We start from the raw sequence: 24,583 nt of genomic DNA on the forward strand, positions 1-24,583 counted from the left end.
AGAAGAGGTATTAGACTGACTGCCAAACTGAAAGTCTACAGAGCCATTTTGCTGATCTCATTGTTGTATGCCTGTGAAACCTAGACAGTCTACTAGCATCATGCCAGGAAACTGAATTGTTTCCATTTAAATTGTCTTAGGAAAATTCTGAAGATCACCCGGCAGGAGAAGATACCAGACACTGAGGTCCTTTCTCAAGCTAATCTACCAAGCATTCAAATTCTACTGCAGAGAGTTCAACTATGATGGGCTGGCCACATTGTTCAATTGCCAGGCATAAGCTTGCCAAAAAGACTATTTTATGGAGATCTCAAACAGGGCAAGTGCTCACAAGGGGGTCAGAAGAAGCCTTACAGGGATACCTCGAAGGTCTCTTTTAAGAACTCTGGAATTGATTATGCAGTATGGGAGACACTGGCACAGGATCTCCCAGCATGGCATGCCCTCGTCCATGAGAGTTGTGTGCTCTATGAGCAAGGCAGAATGGAAGCAGCTCAAAGGAAATGTGAAATACGTAAGTTTAGAGTAACCACCCCAGGTATTCACATGGATAATTTGTGTTTGACCTGTGGCTTGCTTGAGCATTCAGGGCTCACATTGATCTGATCAACCATCATTGGACACACTGAAACTTGTCTCTATAGTGATGCTTTTTTTAGTCTTTGATACCAAAGGATAAGAACAATTACCAAATAATACCAAGTAAAAGAGGGAAAACGTTGGAATTAAGAGAGATTTAGGGAAGGATTCCTGGTCAGTACTCAGAGCAGAGGAGGGAGAATGTTCCTGGCATGGGGGACAGCCAAAGAAAATGCTTGGAACTGAGAGGTTAAGTATCTTCTTTATGGAACAGCCAATAGACCAGTGTCACTTTATCAGTGAATAATTTCAGTAAGTAGATGTAAGAAGACTGGAAAAATGGGAGGTTGTTAGGTTATGAAGTCCTTTGAAAGCTCAACAGAGCCTTTTGTTTTTGATCCTGGAAGCAATAGGAAGCCAGTAGTTCTATTAAGTAGAAGGAAAACATAATTAGACCTGCATTTTAGTATACTCACTTTAGTGGGTGAATGAAGAATTGTTTGAAATGGGGAGAGATTTGAGGCAAGGAAATGATGCTACAGGGAAGTCAAAAGGCAAGTAGAATGATTATGAAAGGGCCATTGGGTTTGGTCGTTAAGAAATTATTAGTAAATTTGAGCAAATGGTTTCAATGGAATGATAAAGTCAGAAGCAAAATTCTCTAAGAGGTTAAGAAGTGAGTTGAAAGAAAAATGAAGGTTATTTTTTTGTGGAATTTAGTTAAAGAGAACAAAAGACAAATAAGACAAAAACAGGGATAGAAGGATCAAGATCATGAGGGTTTTTCCAGTGTATAGGAGGGGAGCATGTTTGTAAGGAATGAGCCAGTAGAGAAGAGGAGATTGAAAATGAATTTAAAGAGAGGGCTGGCAACTTGTTTAGTCATTCTCCATTCAATGGATATTTAAAAATAATCTAAACAGATATTATATATGTTTTATTGTGTTTACTTTTTATAATGCTAGCCTAATGTTTTTACCAGATATAGCTGAGGGGAAATATAGAGACTGGCTATATATCTTTGTTTCCATTCATTGGTCAATGAAAATATTCACATTTATATTTTAAATAGAAGAGATGATAGAGGAGCTATAGGGAATACACATATTTTTATTGCATTTAAACAATGAAGTATTTTATAAAATATAAGAGTTTTTTCTTTAAATATTCATGGGAGAAATAGAGTAGTTTTTTGTCTTAATAGAATATCACTAAGTTTAGAAACATAGACACATAATCATAGAATCACAGAGCTGGAAAAAAAAAAGTTAAAACTTATTTTTCTCAGGAGCATCCAGGGTTTTCTGTGAGTTCTTATGGTCAGAAATTCATAAGCTTGCTCCTCAAAAATGTTAAAATATTCAGTAATGATCTTTTTAAGAATTTTGAGTCTTACAGAAAGAAAAAAGTTCAAGGTGCTATCATTATGCTTATAATGTAATTTTTTGCCATTTCTATAATGTAGTTGTAAATTTTGCTCTGATAATCCATATTATATACTTGCACTGTGCAGTGTTATATAATGTGTATTTCATTTAGTTGTTATAATCATAAAATCTTGCTCAGAAAATTTAGATGTTTGAGAAAGCCATTTTTCTGGCACATAAAGATAAAAGCCTTGTTTTACAAAATCCCCACTTTTAAGAGAGATTATAATGGATCTGGGACTATTTTCAGATGTTTTCTATCTTTATGTCCTTACAGTGTTTAGAATTAGAATTAATTAAATTTAGAATTAGAATTACAGAATCAACTGAAGTCCAGTGCACTAAATTTGAGTGAGGTAAGAGAAAGACTCGGAGAACCATTTTTGCATGCTGGATGAATCCCTGAGATGCCAGACTACTGGCTAAAATTTCCAGAGATCAAACCACTGCTTCTCCCAGTCCTTTCTGCATAAATGTGAATACTTAATTGTGCCATGAGAGAATTTTACTGTGACTTTAGGAGATGGTACTTTAGCTTTTAGTAAAGCCAGTTTCTTCTTAGATGAGCTTCAGGTGTATCAAGACTATTCACCCTAAGACCATTGCACACATTTTCTCCCTTGTCTGATATGTACGTTGATCTTCACCTCACCTTTATTAGACTTCTTAGTTTCCTTCAATGTAAAATGAACAGGAGAAGGAAATGGCAAACCCCTCCAGTATCTTTGCCGAGAAAACCCCAATGGAATCCTGAAGAATTGGACACCATTGTGCCATCTGAACAACAAAAGAAATTTCCTTCAAAGCTTAACTTAAATATCATTTCTTACGTAAGGCATTTCCTATTGTATCCTGTCCCCCCCCTCACCTCAACTGCTTTTTGCCTCCTTCCTCAGAATTACCTTGGATTTATTTTTTTATGTACTTTGTCTTTGTTGCCTTCCCAATCAATCAGAAAACATTTATTAATTACTTGCTGGCACTGTGCTAATTGCTGGGGATACATAGAGTAAAGTGGGTCCCTGCCCTCATAGAGTTCCCTTTAAAATGGATACATCTTGAAGTTCAGGAATATTTCATTTGTTTTTGTGTCTTCATCAGTTGGCACATAGTAAACTCTTCTTTAGTTTGTTTTTTGTTTTTTGTTTTTTGCAAGGCAAATGGGGTTAAGTGACTTGCCTGAGGCCACACAGCTAGGTGATTATTTAAGTATCTGAGGTCAGATTTGAACTCAGGTACTCCTGACTCCAGTGCCAGTGCTCTATCCACTGCGCCACCTAGTCATCCCCACATAGTAAACTCTTAATAAATATTGACTTGGTTCTGATGGTTTAGCAGATCCATCCCAACAGCCACATCACTGGTTGCATCTATAACTATGGAGTTAGCTTAGTTAAGCCACATCCATGGAGATGTGCTGAGTGAGCCCAATGTGAACTGAACCAGAAGTGAAATGCAAATGAGGTCTAGGCTATAAATTGTATACTTTAATCTTGTAAATGATTTCTCAGTTTCTTATTTGGCAATGCTCTGCCAACTAACTTCTTTCCTTGTTCTCTTGTTCTCTATTTTAGCAACAATCTGCAGTTTCCTGGCTTTACAAAAGATTGTGTGTGTGTGTGTGTGTGTGTGTGTGTGTGTGTGTGTATTATATTGGTTTTAATTACTATATATTTTGAAATCCTCAAAAGGAATAAAAGCATCCCAGATTAAAAGTAGATGCTGTTCTTTTAACGACAATTTCAGTTCAAATTACTGTTTATGTTTTATGAATTAACAAATAAGTATTAGAAAATGCCTTTCACAAAAGTCCTCTATCTCCAGAGTATTTCTAATCTGCACTATTTATTTCTAAATCAGTTTAGGATGTAAGATATGTCAGCTGAATATTAACGTAACTATAATTTAGGTACTTCAGAATTTAGCTAATACAGGGTTTTAAATGCATAATAAATCTGATGATTAAAGTCATCACTAAAATTTTTTATCATAGTTTTTGAAATACTCAGTTTGTTAACTTTAAAGCAACAGTGCTTCAATAACTATCAACTTTGATGATTGGTCCAAGGGAATTAATTTTAGAAAAAATGGAATATTCCTGGGTTTCTTATCACTTCAGAACTTATAGAAGATTTGGATGTTTCTTAAATTAATATTTTTTAATCCTGCAAAATAATCATTGAAGGAGAGGTGCTATGCTTTATTTTGCATAATTTCATATATGTATTAAAATCCATAAACAAAATGCAAATATTTCATGAAAACTACCTGTTTACTTGTTTAAAGCTTTACTCACAGGATATCATCAAAATTTACTTTGAAATTGTTTGTCAACATTGAAACTTAGATACTAATATAACCGACTCCTGGTTCCTAAATAAGTTAAAATGGGACTTGTATCTTACAGGTTCTAAGCCTCCCTCTCCTATGCTCATGTTGAGGGGTACAGAACATCTAACCTGAGCCTTCCTGCTCTGCTTTCTAGACTGGCTTCTGTTCATTGACCAGGAGAGTGGGTGTGCTACCAGAGTTGGCACTGACAAAGCCAGGCTCTTGTGAAAGAGAACACACACTAGACCCCATCTCTTCTACCCCATATCTGGAATGCACTTTCTTTTCACTTTCATCTTGTACAACTCCTCTCTTTCCCTAAGACAAAGTCGCATGTAGCAAGCATTGGATTTTTTGTGATGAAGAGCAAGGCCATTAAAGAGTCAGATAGATAAAATGATCTGCTTAAGTATTAGAGATGTAAGCTCTACCTTTATGACAATTACCTTCTAATACAGGAAGACAAAACAGAAAGGGGAACTAGAGAGCTTGGGTGGGAGATGTATAATATGAAATTTAGTCCATTGAACCAAATTGTCAAATTAGAAATCTTAATTTGTCAGATGATCTGTTCAGCTTTTTTTTAAATCATTAGCAATGACTGTATTCCATTTTGTTAATCCTTCTAGTTTTATTTTTCTGTATATTTTCTGATTTTTTTCTTACAGCTTGATAAAGATGATATGGTATACATGGAAGCATATGATAAATTGCTAGAGTCCTGGTTGACTTTGGTGCAAGATGACAAACATTTCCATAAAGGCTTCTTTACCCAGCATGCAGTTCAGGTCTTTAATTCCTACATTCAGTGCCACCTAGCTGCTCCAGATGGTACAAGGAATTTGGTACGTTTTTTAATTTAACCTTTTACATTCTGCTCAGATTACAGACATTTAAATAAAAGAAGCATTACCTCATTTGAGCAGGTTCTCTACACATTATCATTACTCATTTTTAGATAAGGAAACTGAAGACTTTAAATGCCTTGCTTGTGGTGACACAATTAGAAAGTACTTGAGGGGAGGATGTTGATTCTGACCATCACTCCACCCACCCACTATACCACCCTTTTCCTGGATAACAGGACAAGCTCTCACTATATATTTTTCAACTAAAAACATTAATATTCCCTGACGAAATCTCTGAAGATTCAGATGTATTAACTGATAATACTGTTTCAAGCACTTAACCTTTTGCTTTTATCACATGGGTTCAAACCTCTTTGACCAGACTCAGGAGCTGCTTACAACCAAAATAATCTTGGCTTGGGTGTGAGCTAGAGAACAGAAAAACCAGTGTAGAGGAAAAGATTGCAGTTTGTTCCCTCAGTCTAGAGAGGAGAAAAGGTTGTATTTCACAAGTCTTATTTGTAAGAAGGTTGTTTGGATCTTGAAACACAATTTCTCAAAGTAACAATATGTTAAGGAGTAATGTTTTCCTGACTAGTTCAAGTTCCACTTCTATAATGTAGCCAAATTACAGAACTAATCTTAGTAGTTTGCATTCTGATGGTCCTAAAAGCTTGGGGATAGGGGGTGGAGAAGAGAAGCATTAACAATAATTGACCCTAGGTAGTTTTAAACTTAGTATTTGGCATTCCTCTGCCTCATTTATTTTTGTAACCTTTTCCCCCTTCCTAATACCTGAATACCCTAAGACCCCAAATGAAGTAATTAACTGCCAACCTGCCTTTTGTCCTTTCTCCCGTTATCTCCTTTCCTCCTCCAATCAAAACTCCTATTATTCTTTCACTATAAATGATCTCATCTATATTTTAGAAACAAGAACATTAAGAAACTTTCAGGCACATTTTATATTTATACCTGATTGTGAAATGGTGCTGACCTGTTTTAAAAATGATTCTTATTACTTCAAATTTTTCTGTAATTGCTGGAATTTTAGCCCATGTATTAAATAAGATAAAGAGTTTCCCCAAGGGTAATAAGAATCAAAGGTCAAGGATGTTCTAGAACTTAAAGGTTATTCTTTTTTTTTTTTGCTTTTTTATTTTTTTTTTTTTAGGTTTTTGCAAGGCAAATGGGGTTAAGTGGCTTGCCCAAGGCCACATGGCTAGGTAATTATGAAGTATCTGAGGCCAAACTTGAAGAGTCAGACTCCCTGCTTTTTTATTGCTGCTTAAATTTATACATTCATACATTCCACCTTCCTCCCTCCACCTTTTTTTTCTTTAAGCTTTCAGGTTTATGTGTTTGTTTTTGAGATGAGTGGAGATTAGGAAGAGGGAAGGTAATTTTCACCACATTCAGAGACAATTGGAATAGCACTTTTTGGCATGTGTTTTTCTCTACTTCCTTTTTTTTTACTTTTCTTCTCTGTTCAATAATTAGTTGATATGAATGTGCGTATCTATGCAAATACCTGCATCCATCGTTACATACCTTATAACTCCATATTCTTTCAGGGATAGGAGTTAGATTCTTGGTGGTGGTTAGGTGATTGTGTTTGGAGGCAAAAATTGTCAGAATGCCAGCTACTCCCAGCTTCCTTCTCTTCTATAGCCTTCACTTTAATATGGTTAGAGTTACTCCAGCAACTAAGTTAAGAATATGATCTCATTGGATCCTAAGCAATTCCTTTAATTTTGGAAATTATATACTGCAATGAATATTGTTTCTTATTGATTTTGTAATTTATTTGTCTCTCTCATGGTACAATTCTTCGTTTCTTTTAATTGTCTGTAATAGACTGCCAATGGTGTAGCCTCACGTGAGGAAGAAGAAATAAGTGAACTTCAGGAAGATGACCGAGACCAGTTTTCCGACCAATTGGCCAGTGTAGGAATGCTAGGAAGAATTGCTGCAGAACACTGTATACCTCTTCTTACAAGGTACAAACAGTCCAAAGAAACCCCATGGAGAAAATGTTCTATGTTCACAATGCCCTGGAGAGTACTTAAAGTGTTTAAAGACTTTTAAACACCCCTACCCCGTATTCCAGCTCACTGGAACAAATGGACAGAAACATATTCATGGTTGCATACCTTGGCACATACATTTGGAGCACAGGCACTACAGGATAGATGGCAGAAAGAGTGTGGAAAACATGGTACGAGAATGATTTGACCCATATAAATAAACATTTGGAATATTTTCAAATGTCCATTGTGAACTATGAGTCTATGTAAAAATATTAGTTAATGCTATGTTACATGTAATAAAGCAAAATTATCATATGGTAAAAATTAAATTTATAATGTTATAAACATTTATTATAATCAATTCAATTAATAATTAATTGAGATTTTATTGTTATAAATCCTTAACTGAATTTTCTAATGTTATTCATTATTTTCAGTTTATTAGAAGATAGAGTGACAAGGCTTCATGGTCAGTTACAGAGACATCAGCAACAGCTACTTGCCTCACCTGGTTCAGGTGCCATTGACAACAAAGTGCTTGATGATCTATATGAAGATATTCACTGGCTTATTTTAGTTACAGGTAGGGTGAGGATTCTTTTTAAAATTGCCAACTGCTTAGTTTCAGGATGGATAGCAACTTTAGAAAGTTATTAAATCAAAATGCATTAGTATGTATAGTGTATTATGTGCTATATTAGAGCGCTTAAAGCTGAGACCTAAGTTGTTTTATCAAATACTAGCAGTACTTGGGTAAAGTACTTAGCCCATAAAAACCTCAGTTTCCTCATCTGTAAAATTGAGATAATAATTTCACGGCTTCCTTACAGTTATTTTGATTAAGAAGTCTAATTGTTAACTATTTTAGATCCATTTACTTTTTTATAATATATTATTTCTATAATTAAATAGCCTCTTAAGACTTTGTTTAGGTTTAAATTTTTTTCTCTTTTCTAAATGACATGAAATAATTACTTTTGAAAAGAAATAGTGACAAATATTCTGCAAAATATTGTCTTTGTCGGTAGTAAAAAATAGTTTGCAAAGCAATATACCTAGTTTGTCTCATTTGAATAGCAACTGAGGTGATCACTCTATGTATTATTGCTCCCATTTTATAGGTGAGGAAACTGCTTAGTCAGTGTGAAATAGTGAATGGAGTTGGACATAGAGTCAAGAAGCCCTGGGTTCAAATTCTTTCAATAATACTTGTTAGTCTGTCAAATCAAACCAACTAAAATTTATTAAATCCTATCATGTACCAGGCATTCTGCTAAGTTTTAGGGATACAAAGAAAAGCAAAAATAGACCCTACCCTCAAGCAACTCACAGTCTTTAAAAGGGTGGTAGTAGGGGGAAGTGGTGGGGTACAACATGTTCTGTGATCATTGGCAAGTATACAACTCCTAGATTTCAAGTACCATTATGAGAATTATCTAAAGTCATAGAAGCATTGCATTTTACATTGGTGGAGATAGCATATTAATGATGTCACACATAATTGACTCATTATGCTTGACCTAGTAATAGACTGCCTTTTCATATTAAAGATCTAAATATTAATATGAGTAATCATGTAATTACATAATGTCTTTAATATGTTAGTGAAGTGCTTTATTTTTCTTCAGGGGATATTTTTAATCTTGACTCTATTCAGAAAATTGTAAAATATTCAAAGGGAAGAGACTAACGTCTTTTCCGAGCCAACTGTTTTAATATGTTTTACATTGGCATCAATTTTTTATATGTTACAAAGACTTCAAGTAAAAATGTTAATTCACACCAAATTTCATTGTTCTATCAAAAAATGTCAGTGAAAAGGCAGGTTCTAAAAAGTAAATTTTGATGGCTAAGAACTGTGCATTCACCTTTTTCCTCATTTTTTGAAACTGAAGGCTACCTCTTAGCTGATGATACTCAGGGAGAGACTCCGTTAATACCTCCAGAAGTAATGGAATATTCCATTAAGCAATCAACTGAAGTTGACATTAATACAACACTTCAGATCTTGGGATCTCCAGGAGAGAAGGCTTCTTCCATCCCAGGGTGCAACAGAACAGATTCTGTAATTAGGTAATACTAAATATGTAGCTACATTCTTATAATTTAAACACTATTATGAGCAATAAGTTGTCCAAAAAGTGACTATGAGTGCTTTTTTATATTTTAATGATGTAGGAAAAAATGTGAAGATTTGCGAAGGCTTTAGGAATATAAAAAGTGATTGGTATTATGCATATTTAGGTAATAGATACTAGTTGCAGAAAAGAAAAAAGGGACTAAGAGTTATGAAATTACTAAACTTAAAATAGAACTGATTATAGAACCTTTAGGGGAGATATTATTTAGTGCAAAACCAAAAAAGAACCTAAGTGGAGAAATGAAATTTTAGGCAATAAATAATAACTTTAAATTAAGGCTAGAATGTAGATAGTATTTCATGAGAATCTCAGAGGATCATCTAATTATCACATACCGTGTGTGTGTGTGTGTGTGTGTGTGTGTGAGAGAGAGAGAGAGAGAGAGAGAGAGAGAGAGAGAGAGAGAGAGAGAGAGAGAGAGAGGGAGGGAGGGAGAGAGAGATTCCTGAAAAGTGATCTTCCAGGAGCTATTTTAAGATATAAGATTTCTGATAATATGTTAGTATTATCTATGGAACATGTTAAACTTCTGGGAAGTTCCTATTATTAGGGGCAGCTGTATGGCACAGTGGATATAGTGCCGGACCTGGAGTTAGGAAGGCTCATCTCTTTGAGGTCAGATCTAACTTTAAACATTTACTAGCTATGTGACCCTAGGATACTCAATTCACCCTGTTTGTTTCAGTTTCCTCACCTGTAAAATGAGCTGGAGAAGGAAATAGCAAACCACTCAGTATTTCTGCTAGGAAAATCCCAAATTAGGTCATAAAGAATCAGATAAAAACTGAAAATGACTGAACAACATATAGTTAAAAAGTTTTCTCTATAAATACTCATCTCAATTTAACTTGCATTTATTAACTGTCAGTACTTTCTTCAAAGCCAATGAAACAATTGTAAAATTTCTTGTCAGCTCATTAAATTCTTAAAGATAGCTGTCATATCTCTTTCCAATGTCTATACTACAGTATTTAAGCTAAATATTCCTAGTTTCTTAAACTGATTTTTATGTGATATGATTTCAAGTTCCCACACATTCTTTTTTCCTTCCTCATGTTAAATTCTGATTTGTGAGAATGCAGATAAGTACTTAAATAAGATTTCTTTATAGATAGCTTTTCATTTGTGCAGAAAGCAACTTATCTAGACTTCTAGTCTTGTCTCCATGTTCTCCATGCTAGAGTCTATGCTGTAGAGATTTTTACATTTAAAAAATAACAGTATAGCACTTAATCTTTTTTTGGGGGGGTACAAGGCAATGGGGTTAAGTGAGTCATACAGTCATACAGTTATACAGTTAGGTCATTAATAAGTATCTGAGGCTGAATTTGAACTCAGGTCCTCCTGACTCTAGGGCCAGTGCTTTATCCACTGCTCCATCTAGCTGCCCTTAGTCTGTCTTTTTGTTAAAACTTACCCATGTCTTTTTCCAATCATATATCTCTTTGGTGATATCTCTCTTATCTTTGACAGAATTAACTGTGGGAATCAAATGAAAATATCAGTGGTTATGATAATGAGGATAATATCCTATAGAGTTGTCCCTGTTTTCAAAATTGTCAGCTACCCCATGTATTTCATATATTTGGTTTAGTCTAGCCTCTTTTTCCAATTCTATTTTACTAATTTACTATATTTCATTTTATAGTTCATTGGGGATTGAAGGAAATGTCAGAGCCACACGTTCATTCATGTTGAAAACAGATCATTTGAGATCTGGGTTTCATTATAAAAAATTTTTATTTAATGCTTCTTTTTTCCTCAATTACAATTTTTACCATTCAATTTTTAAAATTTTGAGGTCCAAATTCCCTCTCTTCTTTCCCTACCCTCCCATTGATATAGGTTATAAATGTGTAGTCATATAGAACATATTTCCATGTTAGTTATGTTATAGAAAAACAAACCCCCCAAAAAAACCCTCAAGAAATAAAGTTTTTTTAAAAAGCTTGCTTTAAATCTATATGCATTCAGACACCATCAGTTCATTTTCTAGAGATGGATGAAATTTTTCATCATAAGTTCTTTGACATTGTCATGGATCATTGTATTGTTAATCCCTTGTACACAATGCATTTCACTTTGCAGCAGCTCATGTAAGATTTTTCTGAGAGCATCTTGTTTATCATTTCTTATACTAAAAGGATCACATACTACACAATCAAAACCATATATCACAATTTGTTCACTCATTTCCCAGTTGATGGAAATCCCCTCAATTTCAAATTCTTTGCCAAGAGAAAAGAGATGCTATAAATACTTTTATACATCCAGGTCATTTTCTTCTTTGTTTTTTTTTTTCTTTTTGGATACAGTCCTAGTAGTGTCTAGGTCAAAAGGTATTCCCTTGAGCAGAGTTCCAAATTACTCTGCAGAATGGTAGAATCAGTTCACAACTCCACAGCCATGCATTAATGTCTTAGTTTTCTCACATCCCCTTCATCATTTGCCTTTCAGACAATATAATAGGTATGAGATAGTACCTCAGAATTGTTAAATTTGCATTTCTCTAATCAATACTGATTTATACTGATTTTTTTCATATGACTACAGATAGCTTTTGATTATTTAAGAATTGAGGAATGCATTTTATATCTCTAAATTTGACTCAGTCTTTATATTTGAGAAATGAGACTTATCAAAGAACGTGCTTCAATTTTTTTCAAGGTTACTATTGGTTGCTGTATTTCCCTCCCTCCAATTATTTCTGTTCGTTCTGTCCTTTCACCTTTTTCCTCTTCAGATGTTCTGACTATGACTTCCTCTAATCTGCCCTTTCTTTCATCAATTTCCCTCTCTTCCCCTCCCCTCCCCTCTTCCCTCCTTTCTTCTTATCCCCACCCCCACTTTCCTCAAGGGTAAGACAGATTTCTATATCCATTTGAATGTGTATGTTATTCCCTCATAGAGCCAGTTTTGATGAGAGTAAGGTTCATTCACTTCCCCTCACCTCCTCATTTTGCCCTCTTTTCTAAAGGCTTTTCCTTCCCTATTTTATGTGAGATAACTTATCCCTTTCTACCTTTTTTCCTTTTCTCTCTTTGCATTTCTTTTTCCTCACCTCTTCATTTCATTTTTTAGACATCATTCCTTCTTAGTCAACTCTCAGCTGTGTGCATACTCTCTTCTTTCTCCATATGTATGCATGTATGGATATAATTGTTTTGTGTGTATGTGTATATGTATATATAGTCATTCCAACTCACTTAATAATGAGAAAATTCTTTCCTGTTTATCTTTTTCAATGCTTCTCTTTAGTCTTATATTTGAAAATCAGATTTTCTATTTTACTCTGATCTTTTCATCAAGAATATTTGAAAGTCCCATATCTCAGTTTGGCTGGGTAAGAGATTCTTGGTTGATCTTGATGCTAACTCCTTATCCCTCTAGAATACTATATTTCAAATCCTTTGATCCTTTATTTTACAAACTGGTAAAATCTTGTGTAATCCTGGCTGAGACTCTATAATACTTGAATTGTTTTTTTATTTTTTCATTTTATTTATTTAAGCATTTCCCTATTTTTTTTTTTGCAGTGGAATTAAGTGACTTGCCTAAGATCATACAGCTAGGTAATTATTAAGTGCCTGAGGCTGGATTTGAACTCAAGTATTCCTGATGCCAGGGCTGGTGCTCTATCCACTGCACCACCTAGCTGCTCTATTTAAATTGTTTTTTTCCTGGCTGTTTGCAATATTTTCTCCTTGACCTGGGAACTCTGGAATTTGGCTCTAATATGCTTGGGAAGTTTTCATTTGAGAACGTCTTTCAGGAGGTGATTGGTGAATTTGTTCAATCTCTATATTACCCTCTGGTTCTAGAATATCAGGGCAGTTTTCCTTGGTAATATCTTGAACAATGTGATACCTAGGCTCTTTTTATTTTTTTTTTGATCCTGGCTTTCAGGTAGTCCAATAATTTAAAAAGTCCTTTGTGTGTCTAAAAGTTTTTTTTAATGTAAATAATTTGTTTAACAATTATATATAATAGTAGTTTCTATTTACCATTTTTTTGGTAATATTTTGAATTTTACAACTTTTCCCCCCAACCTGCCTTTCTCTACATCCCCCCCCTACACACACACACAGGAGGCAGTCTGATAATCTTTACATTGTTTCCATGCTATACATTGATCAAAATTGAATGTGTTGAGAGAAAAGTCATATCCTTGAGGAAAAAATAAATATAAGAGAGAGCATAATTACATAGTACATAAGGCAACTTTTTTTTAATCGAAGGTAAAAGTCTTTGGTCTTTGTTCAGAGTCCACAGTTCTTTATTTGGATACAGATGGTATTCTCCAATACAGATACCCTAAAATTGTCCCTGTTTATTGCACTGATGAAATAAGCAAGTCCATTAAGGTTGATCATCACCCCGATGTTGCTGGTTCTACTCATCTTGTTTAGCATCAGTTCATGCAAGTCTTTCCAGGCTTCTCTGAAATCCCAACCCTCCTGGTTTCTAATAGAACAATAGTGTTCCATAATATACATATACCACAATTTGTTCATCCATTTCCCCAATTGATGGACATTCACTTGATTTCCAGTTCTTTGCTACCACAGAGCTGCTATGAATATTTTTGTTCAGGTGATTTTTTTTTTACCCTTTTTAATGAGCTCTTCAGGAGATAGACCCAGTAGTGGTATTGTTTGGATCAAAGATATGCACATTTTGTTTATTTTGAATTTTACAATTTTTCCTCTATTCTTGCTTCCCTCCCCCTAACCCCCCCCACACACACAGAAGGCAGTCTGTTAGTCTTTACATTGTTCCTTGATATATATTGATCTAAGTTGAATGTGATGAGAGAAATCATATCCTTAAGGAAAAAAAATAAAGTATAAGAGATAGCAAAATTACATAATAAGATAATGTGGTTTTTTTCCCCCTAAATTGAAGGTAATAGTCTCTGGTGTTTGTTCAAACTCCACAATTCTTTCTCTGGATACAGATGGTATTCTCCATTGCAGCTAGCCCAAAATTGTCCCCAATTGTTGCACTAATGGAATGAGCAACTCCATCAAGGTTGATCTTCATCCCCATGTCGGTATTAGGGGTACAATGTTTTTCTGGTTCTGCTCATCTCGCTCAGCATCAATTCATGCACATCCTTTCATGCTTCCCTGAGTTCCCATCCCTTCTAGTTTCTAATAGAACAATAGTGTTCCATGATGTACATATACCACAGTTTGTTAAGCCATTCCCCAATTGAAGGACATTCACTTAATTTCCAATTCTTTGCTACCACAAACAGGGACAAGTGATATTTTTACCCTTTTTCATAGTCTCTTCAGGATGTAGACCCAGTAGTGATATTGATAGATCAAAGAGTATGCACATTTCTGTTGCCCTTTGGGCATAATTCCAGAAAGGTTGGATCAGTTCACAGCTCCGCCAACAATGAATTAATGTCCTAGATTTCCCACATCCCTTCCAACTTTGATCATTGTCCTTTCTGGTCATATTGGCCAGTCTGAGAGGTGTGAGATGCTTTAATTTGCACTAATCTAATCAATAATGATTTAGAACAGTTTTTCATATGGCTGTGGATAGTTTTGATTTCCTCATGTAAATTGCTTCTGCATATCCTTTGACCATTTGTCAATTGGGGAATGGCTTGTTTTTTATAAATTTGACTCACTTCTCTATATAGTTTAGAATTGAGTCCTTTGTCAGAAATACCAGTTGGAAAAATTGTTTTCCAGTTTACTACATTTCTTTTGATCTTGGTTATAGTGGTTTTGTTTGTGCAAGAGCTTTTTAGGTTTTGGTTTTTTGGGGGGTTTTTTTTGTTTGTTTTTGTTTTTGGCAAGGCAAATGGGGTTAAAGTGGCTTGCCCAAGGCCACACAGCTAGGTAATTACTAAGTTAACTGAGTATTCCTGTGTTAATCCCTCTTTGAGCCAGATCTCATGATGCTTCTCTATTGCAATAGGTCCATTGTACCCCTTCATTTAATGTGATTTACCCCATTCAATCATCCCGTCTCTTTACCATTCACCCCTTTTTAAGGAGATAGTGTTTTTAAATTTATCAGAGTCATGGATAAGTTATGAGTGTCCATTACTTCTGGTCAAGTATATAATTCTCAAGAGTTATAAGAGTCTCTCCCAGGTGGAGGTATAGCCTGTTTCATCTTATTGTATAACAGGTTTTTTTCTTTTCCCTTTTTTTCCCTTTTCATATGTCTCTTGAGTCTCCTGTTTGAAATCCAAATTTCGTATTTAACTTTGGTCTTTTAATCAGGAAAAGTTGGATTTTATTAAATGACCTATTTTATTAAATGACCATCTTTTCCTCTGGAAGAGAAGGCTCAATTTTGCAGGATAGTGAATTTTTGGCTGAATTCCAAGCTCCCTTGCTATTAAGGAATATCATTTTCCAGGCCCTTTGATCCCTTAATGTTGATGCAGCCTGGTCCTGTGTAATCTTTACTGTGGCTCCTTGGTATCCAAATTATTTCTTTTTGACTACTTGCACTATTTTCTCTTTTATCTGATAGTTCTGGAATTTGACTACAATATTCCTTTGTGTTTTTATTTTGGGATCCTGTTCAAGTGGGGAATTGATGTACTCTTTCAATAACTATTTTCCCCTCTAATTCCATGACATCAAGGGCACTTTTCCTTCACTAAATTCTGAAATATTAAGTCCAGGCATTTTTTTATTCTTAGTGTTTTCAGGAAACTCAAAGATTCTTAAGTTGTCTCTTCAGGATCTGTTCTCCAGGGCAGTGGGTTTGGTGATAAGGTATTTTTCATTTTCTTGTATTTTTCGATTTTTTTCGTTTTGTTTAACAGATTCTTGTTTTCTCACAAAGTCACAAGTTTCCACGGGTTCCTTTTTTTTTTTTTTAAGAGAAGAATTTTCTTCATTTACCTTTTGCAACTCCTTTTTCAGCTGGTCATTTCTGTTGCTGAAGGAGTTTCCCATTTGTCCAATTGTGGTTTTGAGAGAATTGTTTTCTTTTTTGCTTGTCCAATTGTATTTTCTAAGGACTTGTTTTCTTGTTTCTTAATATTAATTTTCTCTTCCAAAATTTTAATTTTCTTACATTTCTTTTCCCAATTTTTCCAGTTGATTTTTGCTGTCTTTTTTATTTTTAATATTTTTTATGTTTTTTTATTTAAGGCAATGGGGTTAAGTGGCTTGCCCAAGGCCACAAAGCTAGGTAATTATCAAGTGCCTGAGGTCGGATTTGAACTCAGGTCCTCCTGACTCCAGGGCCAGTGCTCTATCTACCATGCCATCTGGCTGCCCCCTCCAATTGATTTTTGTTTTGTTTTGTTTTGTTTTTTAGGGTTTTGCAAGGCAAATGGGGTTAAGTGGCTTGCCCAAGGCCACAGAGCTAGGTAATTATTAAGTGTCTGAGACCGGATTTGAACCCAGGTACTCCTGACTCCAAGGCCGGTGCTTTATCCACTACGCCAGCCAGGCCGCCCCTCCAATTGATTTTTAAACTCCTTCCTGATCTCTTCTAAGTAGACTTTCTGGGCTGGAGGCCAAATCATATTTTCCTCAGAAGTTCTAGATCTCTCTGAATTAGCATCTTTATCTTTGAGGTAGCTTTCAATGGGCCCTGCTTTCCACTGGCTTTCTTTCATTTTCCTAGGATCTTGTTTTAGGGGAAGGGGCTGGTTCACAGACTTTTGGTGTTGAAATCCCTAGAGGCTTTCCTCACTGGGCTTAGTAGCTCCAAGTGAACTGGCCAGTAGGGAGTGCTAGAAGCTTTACCTGGAGTGATTGTGACTGATTTGTGGCCCACTCCCTAGGCCTGGGAGGTGGGGGGGGCAGGAGTAGGAAGGTCTGGATATTACTTGTACAAGGTAGGTTGTGCCCTTGGGCTATATAGTTAATCTCCTTATTCTACTGACAGATCTGTTGCCCATGCCTGAGCTTGGGGAGATTTGGGGGAGGGGGAGGAACTCAACTGGAAATTCACTGAAAATAGGGCTCACACCAGCAGAGCTGAGTGGATTGATGTCCAGCCACCATGCTGGAGCTGGACCTCTCCCACCTGCCACTCACAAAGCCAAAACTTCCACTGCCGTGGTGCTACCTCTATCCTTAGCTCATCCCTGCTCCCCTGAGACAGACTTTGTTGACAGATGTTCTCCTCTCAGCTTTTTTTTCTGGGTTTTGTCGATGGAAATTCTGTTCAGAGACTTGAGTCATGTTAATTCTGAGGGAAAGCTAGGAGACCTTAGTACAGTGCCTGGTTTCTCTCCACCATTTTGGCTGAAAGTCTGACTATCTAAAACTTATTTCTCTTGGATCTCTTGCATTCCAGGTTAGTTGTTTTTCCAGTGAGGTATTTTACAAGTCTTTTCTATTTTTTCCCTATTCTTTTAATTTCGTTTTATTTTATGATTTCATATAAAGTCATTAGCTTCCATTTCTACAATTCTAATTTTTAAGAAATTATTAAGTGTCTGAAGCCGGATTTGAATTCAGGTACTCCTGACTCCAGGGCCAGTGTTCTATCCACCTAGCCTGCCCCCTTCATTGAGTTTTTGCACTTCTTTTCCATTTGGTCAATTATCACTTTTTTTTAGGGTTTTTGCAAGGCAAACAGGGTTAAGTGGCTTGCCCAAGGCCACACAGCTAGGTAATTATTAAGTGTCTTGAGACTGGATTTGCACCCAGGTACTCCTGACTCCAGGGCCAGTGCTTTATCCACTACGCCACCTAGCCATCCCCAATTATAACTTTTGAACAAGTTTTTTCCTTCACTGAATTTTTGTGCCTCTGTTTGGGCTGGTCTGCTCTTTAAGACATTATTTTTCTTTAATTTTTTTTTCTCCTTATACTCATTGAATCTTGATTTCATGCATTACTCATTTATCTTTACAATTTTTCTTCTACTTTTCTTACTTGATTTCAGTGTCTTTTATTTGAACTCCTCTATGACCTGAGACCAATTCATAATTTTCTTGAAGGCTTTTGTTTTTAGAACCTTGACTTTGTTATCTTCTTCTGAGTGTGTATTGATCCTTCTTGTCACCATAGTAACTTTCTATGATCAGAATTTTTTTCAAGCATTTGCTCATTTTCCCAGACTATTTCTTGACTTTTTAACTCATTGTTAAAGTAGGAGTCTGCTTCCAGGGAGGAGAGTACACAGCCCATGCTTCAGGGGTTTTGTGCGTTTGTTTTAAGTGGTAATTCTTTGGAACTGTAAATTTTCAGTTTTTCCAGGGTGATATGATCTAGGCAGGTGGTGTGTTTACTAATCTCCTATACTGTGCACTTTTCTGTGAGCAACCACAAGCCCTCTTTTTTCCACCCTTTAACAGTAACCATGGGTTCCTGCTCCACTATGAGCAGAAACACTGGTGTGGGCTACTGTTCCTTGCACTGGAACTGCCATCTGGGACTGTGACCCAGATCTGAGTGTGGGCAAAGCAGTAGAATCCTGCCTTTGTGCTAGCAGAGAGAGACTCCTTTCCCTTCTGACCTGTTGTTCATTCCTTTACTGTCTGTGGGCTGAAGCTCTGGAAGTAATCCTTGTTCCTTCTGCTTCAGGGCCTCCCAAGGCCTACTACTCCTGGCATGCTGACATGGTCTGCATTGCACTATGCTATACCCTTAACCAGGTGCAACAAACCTTTCTAAATTGTCTAGAAAATTATTTCTCCCAGGCTGTTGTGGGTTCTGCTGCTCCTGAAATTCTTTTATGACTTCATTTAAATATGTTTGGAGAAGTTTTGGAGAGAACTCAGCCAAGTTATAACTGCCTTGGAAGTGCCTCTTGGCTTATATTTTGAACATTTTTTGTTGCTTTTTCCAACAAAATGCAAGCATAGTTTTCATTCATCTTTTTTTTTTTAGCAAAGTTTTCAATTTTAAATTTTTCTCCCTTCCCTCTCTTCCATCCATCCTTCCCCTGAAAGAAAGCAATCAAATATAGACTCTTCATGTGTAATTATGCTAAATATAGATCCATATTCATCATTTTTAACAAGGATCTTGACATGGTAGTGTTAAGAAGCTAGAACTGCCATCTTTAAGTGTGTTATCAGAAACTAATGCAAAGCGATGGTAATTTTGCTTGTTTTCTAAGTCCCTATGGAGTATAGGAAGGCGAGTAATGTGCAATGAAGCTGGAAAGAAAGGTTTTAATCAAGTTGTAAAGGGCTTTAAAAACTAAGCAGGAGACCTTAGAGACCAACAGGAAAACATCAGAATTTATGAAATAGGGGATACTATGGACACTGGCAGCTGCATGGAATTCTTCTTTAGCTGTGGCTTCCCATACTATTCTTATACTTTCAACCTAGGTCTAATTATTAGTTTAGACTTATTACTGTTAAATTTCACCTTATTTTTCTAGCCTGTCGAAAGTTTAGAAGTTTCCCCCATTTGTCATTCAACATGTTACTAATCCAGTTTGATCATCAACAAATTTGATAAAACATTTCATTTGTACTTTATCCAAGTCACTAAAATATATATATATTTTTAACCTTTAGAGAAGAATTCCAGAAATATTTAAACAGTAATAATTTCATTTGGAAGCATACATTTTTGTACATTGTTAAAACCACAACTTTTTACTTACAGTATACTTACACTTCGAACCTTTGTTTCAAAGGATAACCATTTCAAAATAAGTACAAAATATTTCTCTAAAACTCTGACAACCAATATGATGTCTGATCAGCATGTGGCTATATCTACATTGGGGACAGTTAATGTTAGGATGGCTTAATTACCTCAGATTATAAGTGATTACGCAACAAAAGGGAACCCCATCATTTGAGAAGTATATCTTAGGCAAGTATGGCACAAAGAATTATAGAGTCGGAATCTTATCTTGGAACATGCACACCAAAACTACCAATTCAGGAATTAATGTGACCATAATACTTAATTCCCTCAGAAAAAGCCATGTGGAGCAAAAGCAAGCTAAGACCTGTGTGTTCTCTCGGCCACACCTTTGTCCTGAAATACTCTTCCAAAATGTGTTCCAGTTCATGAAAATTACATTAACTGCTCAGGTGATTGTGGGAGGGAAGACAAAAGTGACCTACAAACAGAAAAATTTCTGAAAGTTTTTTTGTTGCTTTAAAAAAACTTTTTTATCATTCTTATAAATTGAGTTTGTCAGTCTCTTTCATATGATATGTTGATGTTTGAGGTAAATAGGATGTCAGTCAGACCAGTGTCTGAACCTGATGGTCAATACAGGAGTTGGTGAAGGCAGATGGAGGTATATTTCTAGTTGTTCTTCAACTGTTTGAATCCAAGTTTCCTCCAAATCTTCTCTAAGGCCACTCTTCCCATGAACAAGGTGATAGTAAAATTACGTTTGTACCAGTCTCTGTTATAGTATAAATGCTTCTGAAAATTTTTACTTAAGAATTCCTTGTAAAAATCAGCCATTTCCTCTGCATTTAACGTTATTTTTTTACCTGTTTCATCTTTCAGTCCCAGACCTAGCTTTTAATCTTGAATGAATAAATTCTTCTTTTTCCTTACTAAACATCTGATTCTGGTTTGCCCAATATTGTTGGTTCCATTCTTGTGTTTCTTGTCTTAATTTCCTAAGCTGCTATTCCAAAGGAGATTCATTTTCAGGGATGTAAAATTTGATTGGTTGAAGGTTTGAATATCTATCTGGGGGTCTAATCCAATCATTGCAAGATTTTCTGGGTGGGCAGAATCGTGACACCCAGCTCTGCATGGAGTCCCCAGTGTTGAGTCCTCCTTCCAGCCCAGGCTGGTGGCCGTGCAGAATGAAGACGGGGTGGGACGGACGCAGAGGCCTCTGCCGGCAGGCCGCGGCCACCATTCACACACCCCCCCCCAAATATATTTTAAATGAATGTTTACGAGGGAGACTAGTGTTGTTAAAAATGCTTCCTTCTCAGTTTAAATTGATTTCATTAATAATCACCTTTTAGGTGTTGTTGTTCAGACCATTTAAAATCTATAATTTTACTTTATATCATCCCTCCTCTTTAACCTTACCAACAAGGTGGGCATGGTGGACTATTTTTTTTCAGATAGCTTGGAAAATTCATTTATAATACATACCTGATATTTAATATATTTAAAAATACCCTGATTTGCCCATTGATTAAGCCTGTGAAAATAGGATCAAATGTTAGTCTGATATGATTTGGTATTGAAAAATCCAGGCTAAGTCATCTCTTTCATTATCATTCATCTTTTCAAAGAAATGTTTTTGCTCTTAATACTGTCTTCAGGGGGCGGCTAGGTGGTGCAGTGGAGAGAGCACCAACCCTAGAGTTAGGGGTACCTTAGTTCAAATCCAGCCTCAGACACTTAATAATTACCTAGTTGTGTGGTTTTGGGCAAGCCACTTAACCCCATTGCCTTGCCAAAAATAAAAAATACTGTCTTCATAAAGTCTAAACATTTTTCTTTTATATCCTAGAGAAATACTATCTGTACTTTTCAAGAGTTGTATACGTATACCCATCTGAAATAATCCCTAATTAAAAACTTTCTCATTTTTCGAGTATAACCAGAAGGAAAAAACTGTATAATATACAAAAACTTGATTTTTTTTTAGCTTTTTTAAATGGACCTTAAGGAAATTAATTTACAAAATAAGTTAATTGTTTCAGTTATTTAATTTAGTCGCAATTTTTAAAATTAAAAAAGACTTTTTTAACCCTTTATTAATTGAAAGCATATATTATTTTCCAGAGAATATTATAGCATCTTTTATTTCATTTAAAAGACTGCCTAGGGGCAGCTAGGTGGTACAGTGGATAGAGCACTGGCCCTGGAGTCAGGAGTACCTGGGTTCAAATCCAGCCTCAGACACTTAATAATTATCTAGCTGTGTGGCCTTGGGCAAGCCACTTAACCCCCATTGCCTTGCAACCCCCCCCCCCAAAAAAAACAGGATTTCATTCTGTGGTTTCTCTTAAAATGAAATTGAAATTATAAGACCTGAATTGAAATTAAAAACCTGAAAGTATTATAAAAGCATTTTGCTTTTTCTTACTTTGATTACCAGTAAGGTCTAATAAGGAAATCCATTGCCTTTGAAAGAAAAATGTTGGTTCAAGTTTCCATTTCAAAGATGAACAGGGGGTGTTAATTACTTTATCTGTTTTTATTTTATTAATAGTAATCATATTATTTTATGTTCCTTAAGCTTGTCTGGATGTAACATAAGGAATATGGCGGAATGTGTTTTTATTATTTTGCATATGAAATCTACAAGATTTTTTCTTTTAATCATTCTTCTTATGAATAAATGTGTATATTTTTGTCTGATAATAACCATTGTCTAAACACAAACTGAAAAATAAAACCTGTAGTCTAAATGGAATGGTACATATCAGGTAAATTATGTATGGACAAAACTTGATAGTACATGGATAGCCTATATCCGATTATTCAGTATTATAATAGTACTAAGGGGAGATGGAAGGAAGGGGCACAGAAAAATATGGAACTCAAAATCTTAACAAATGAATGTTGAAAACAACCTTAACCTGTGTTTTTAATTTTTTTTTCAAAATAAAAAAGTTTATAAAAATGAAGTTTTCATTGATTTAAAATTTAATTCTAGGGTGACTAGGTGGCACAGGAGATAGAGCAGCAGCCCTGGAGTCAGGAGGACCTGAGTTCAAATTCGGTATCAGACACTTAATTATTGCATAGCTGTGTGACCTTGGGCAAGTCCCTTAATCCCATTGCCTTAAAAAAAATAAAAATTTTTTAAAAATTTAATTTAAATTGAAAAATGATAGTTTTTGTCTGAAGAATAGAAGTATAAAACACTGAATGTGAAAGAAAGATAATCCTGTTGGTTACGTAAGATAACTGAAATCAAAATCAAAAGAGAACAGGAATTATATGTGTGGAAGGTAGCTTCACATTCATAAACATCTGTAATATCATAAAGTTCATCATAGTGTTGTCTTTCAAGACATGTCACAACACTATGTTGGATATTAAATGTTGCCTTGATTTCTTATCAAGCAAAGAATTTTTACCTAATTTCCTGCTAAAATTAATTCCAGTGAGGGGCAGCTAGGTGGAGCAGTGGATAAAGCACTGACCCTGTAGTCAGGAGTACCTGGGTTCAAATCTGGTCTCAGACACTTAATAATTACCTAGCTGAGTGGCCTTGGGCAAGCCACTTAACCCCATTTGCCTTGCAAAAACCTAAAAAAAAAAACTTTATATATTAAAATTAATTCCGGTGTAGCAAGTTTATACTTCTACCTTACAACAGAACTGGTGAAATTTGAGTAGTATGAGTAGCTTACATGCAGAAAGAAGAATATTGCCTAGATTAGGATAATTTTGCAGCAATTACAAATATGGCTTTGGTATAATTTCCTCAGCAAAAATCCAGTCATTTATGCCACTAACATTCCAGTTTATCTGTAAATAGAACTTTTGATTTAGAAATGACAGAAATTGTAGGCAAAAAAAGATTACAATTTTGGTCATAGCTCCTATATGGTTTCAGAGAATGTAATGTAATTCGGTGTTCTACCTAATTTTTCTGGGGTGATAACCATACTGAGTATGAATTCAACACAACTTTTTTTTCCAAGTACTTTATAAGGATTCATTTTTAACCTTTCTAGAGCTCATTAAATTTGAATATTGCAGATATTAAAATTTATACACCCAATTCTTTTGATTCCACATAAAGTTACTTATTATCTTGATGTTTTTGTTTTCTCTTTACTTCTGTGAAGGGAAAAATATATATAGTAATACACGTTTGACAAAGGACTATAGATTCAGCTTGTCCAAAATTCAGAGTATTAGGAAAGGAAATAAAATGTATTCTTTAAAAACAATGTGAAGTAAAAAGACATAACAGAAGAAATAATCTCTGCTTTTTACCCACAGGTTATTGTCTGCCATACTGAGGGTTTCTGAAGTTGAATCTCGAGCAATAAGAGCAAATCTAACACACTTACTTAGTCCACAAATGGGAAAAGATATTGTTTGGTTCCTAAAACGATGGGCAAAAACGTATCTTTTGGTGGATGAAAAATTGTATGATCAGGTCAGAATACAAAATTATTTAATCTTGTCTAGATGGTTGTTGGTGGTGATAATTGTTAAAAAGAATTTCTCATGGAATCATTTCAAAATCTAAGAATTGAAACATTAAAATTTCAATGATGAAAAAGCTAATTTCTTTCAAGTATCTTATAGATTAGGAAACCTTTTCCCTTATTTTACCTATACAATTTGATTAAATTTATTTCA

General features: G+C 35.2%; 1 protein-coding gene across 3 annotated transcripts in view; it reads left to right on the top strand.

Annotated features, from left to right (window-relative positions):
* The window catches only part of XPO4 (exportin 4), a 145,101-nt gene that overhangs the window by 95,938 nt on the left and 24,580 nt on the right, over positions 1–24,583 (top strand). For all 3 annotated transcript variants that reach the window (XM_074216233.1, XM_074216234.1, XM_074216235.1), the window contains exons 10-14: positions 5,006–5,182; positions 7,043–7,185; positions 7,653–7,798; positions 9,111–9,288; positions 24,218–24,377. In XM_074216233.1, coding sequence (XP_074072334.1) covers positions 5,006–5,182; positions 7,043–7,185; positions 7,653–7,798; positions 9,111–9,288; positions 24,218–24,377 — 804 coding nt within the window. The remainder of the gene's footprint in view (positions 1–5,005; positions 5,183–7,042; positions 7,186–7,652; positions 7,799–9,110; positions 9,289–24,217; positions 24,378–24,583) is intronic.

This window comes from Macrotis lagotis, chromosome 1 (genome assembly GCF_037893015.1).
Source record: "Macrotis lagotis isolate mMagLag1 chromosome 1, bilby.v1.9.chrom.fasta, whole genome shotgun sequence".
In the NCBI taxonomy this organism is placed as follows: Eukaryota; Metazoa; Chordata; class Mammalia; order Peramelemorphia; family Peramelidae; genus Macrotis; species Macrotis lagotis.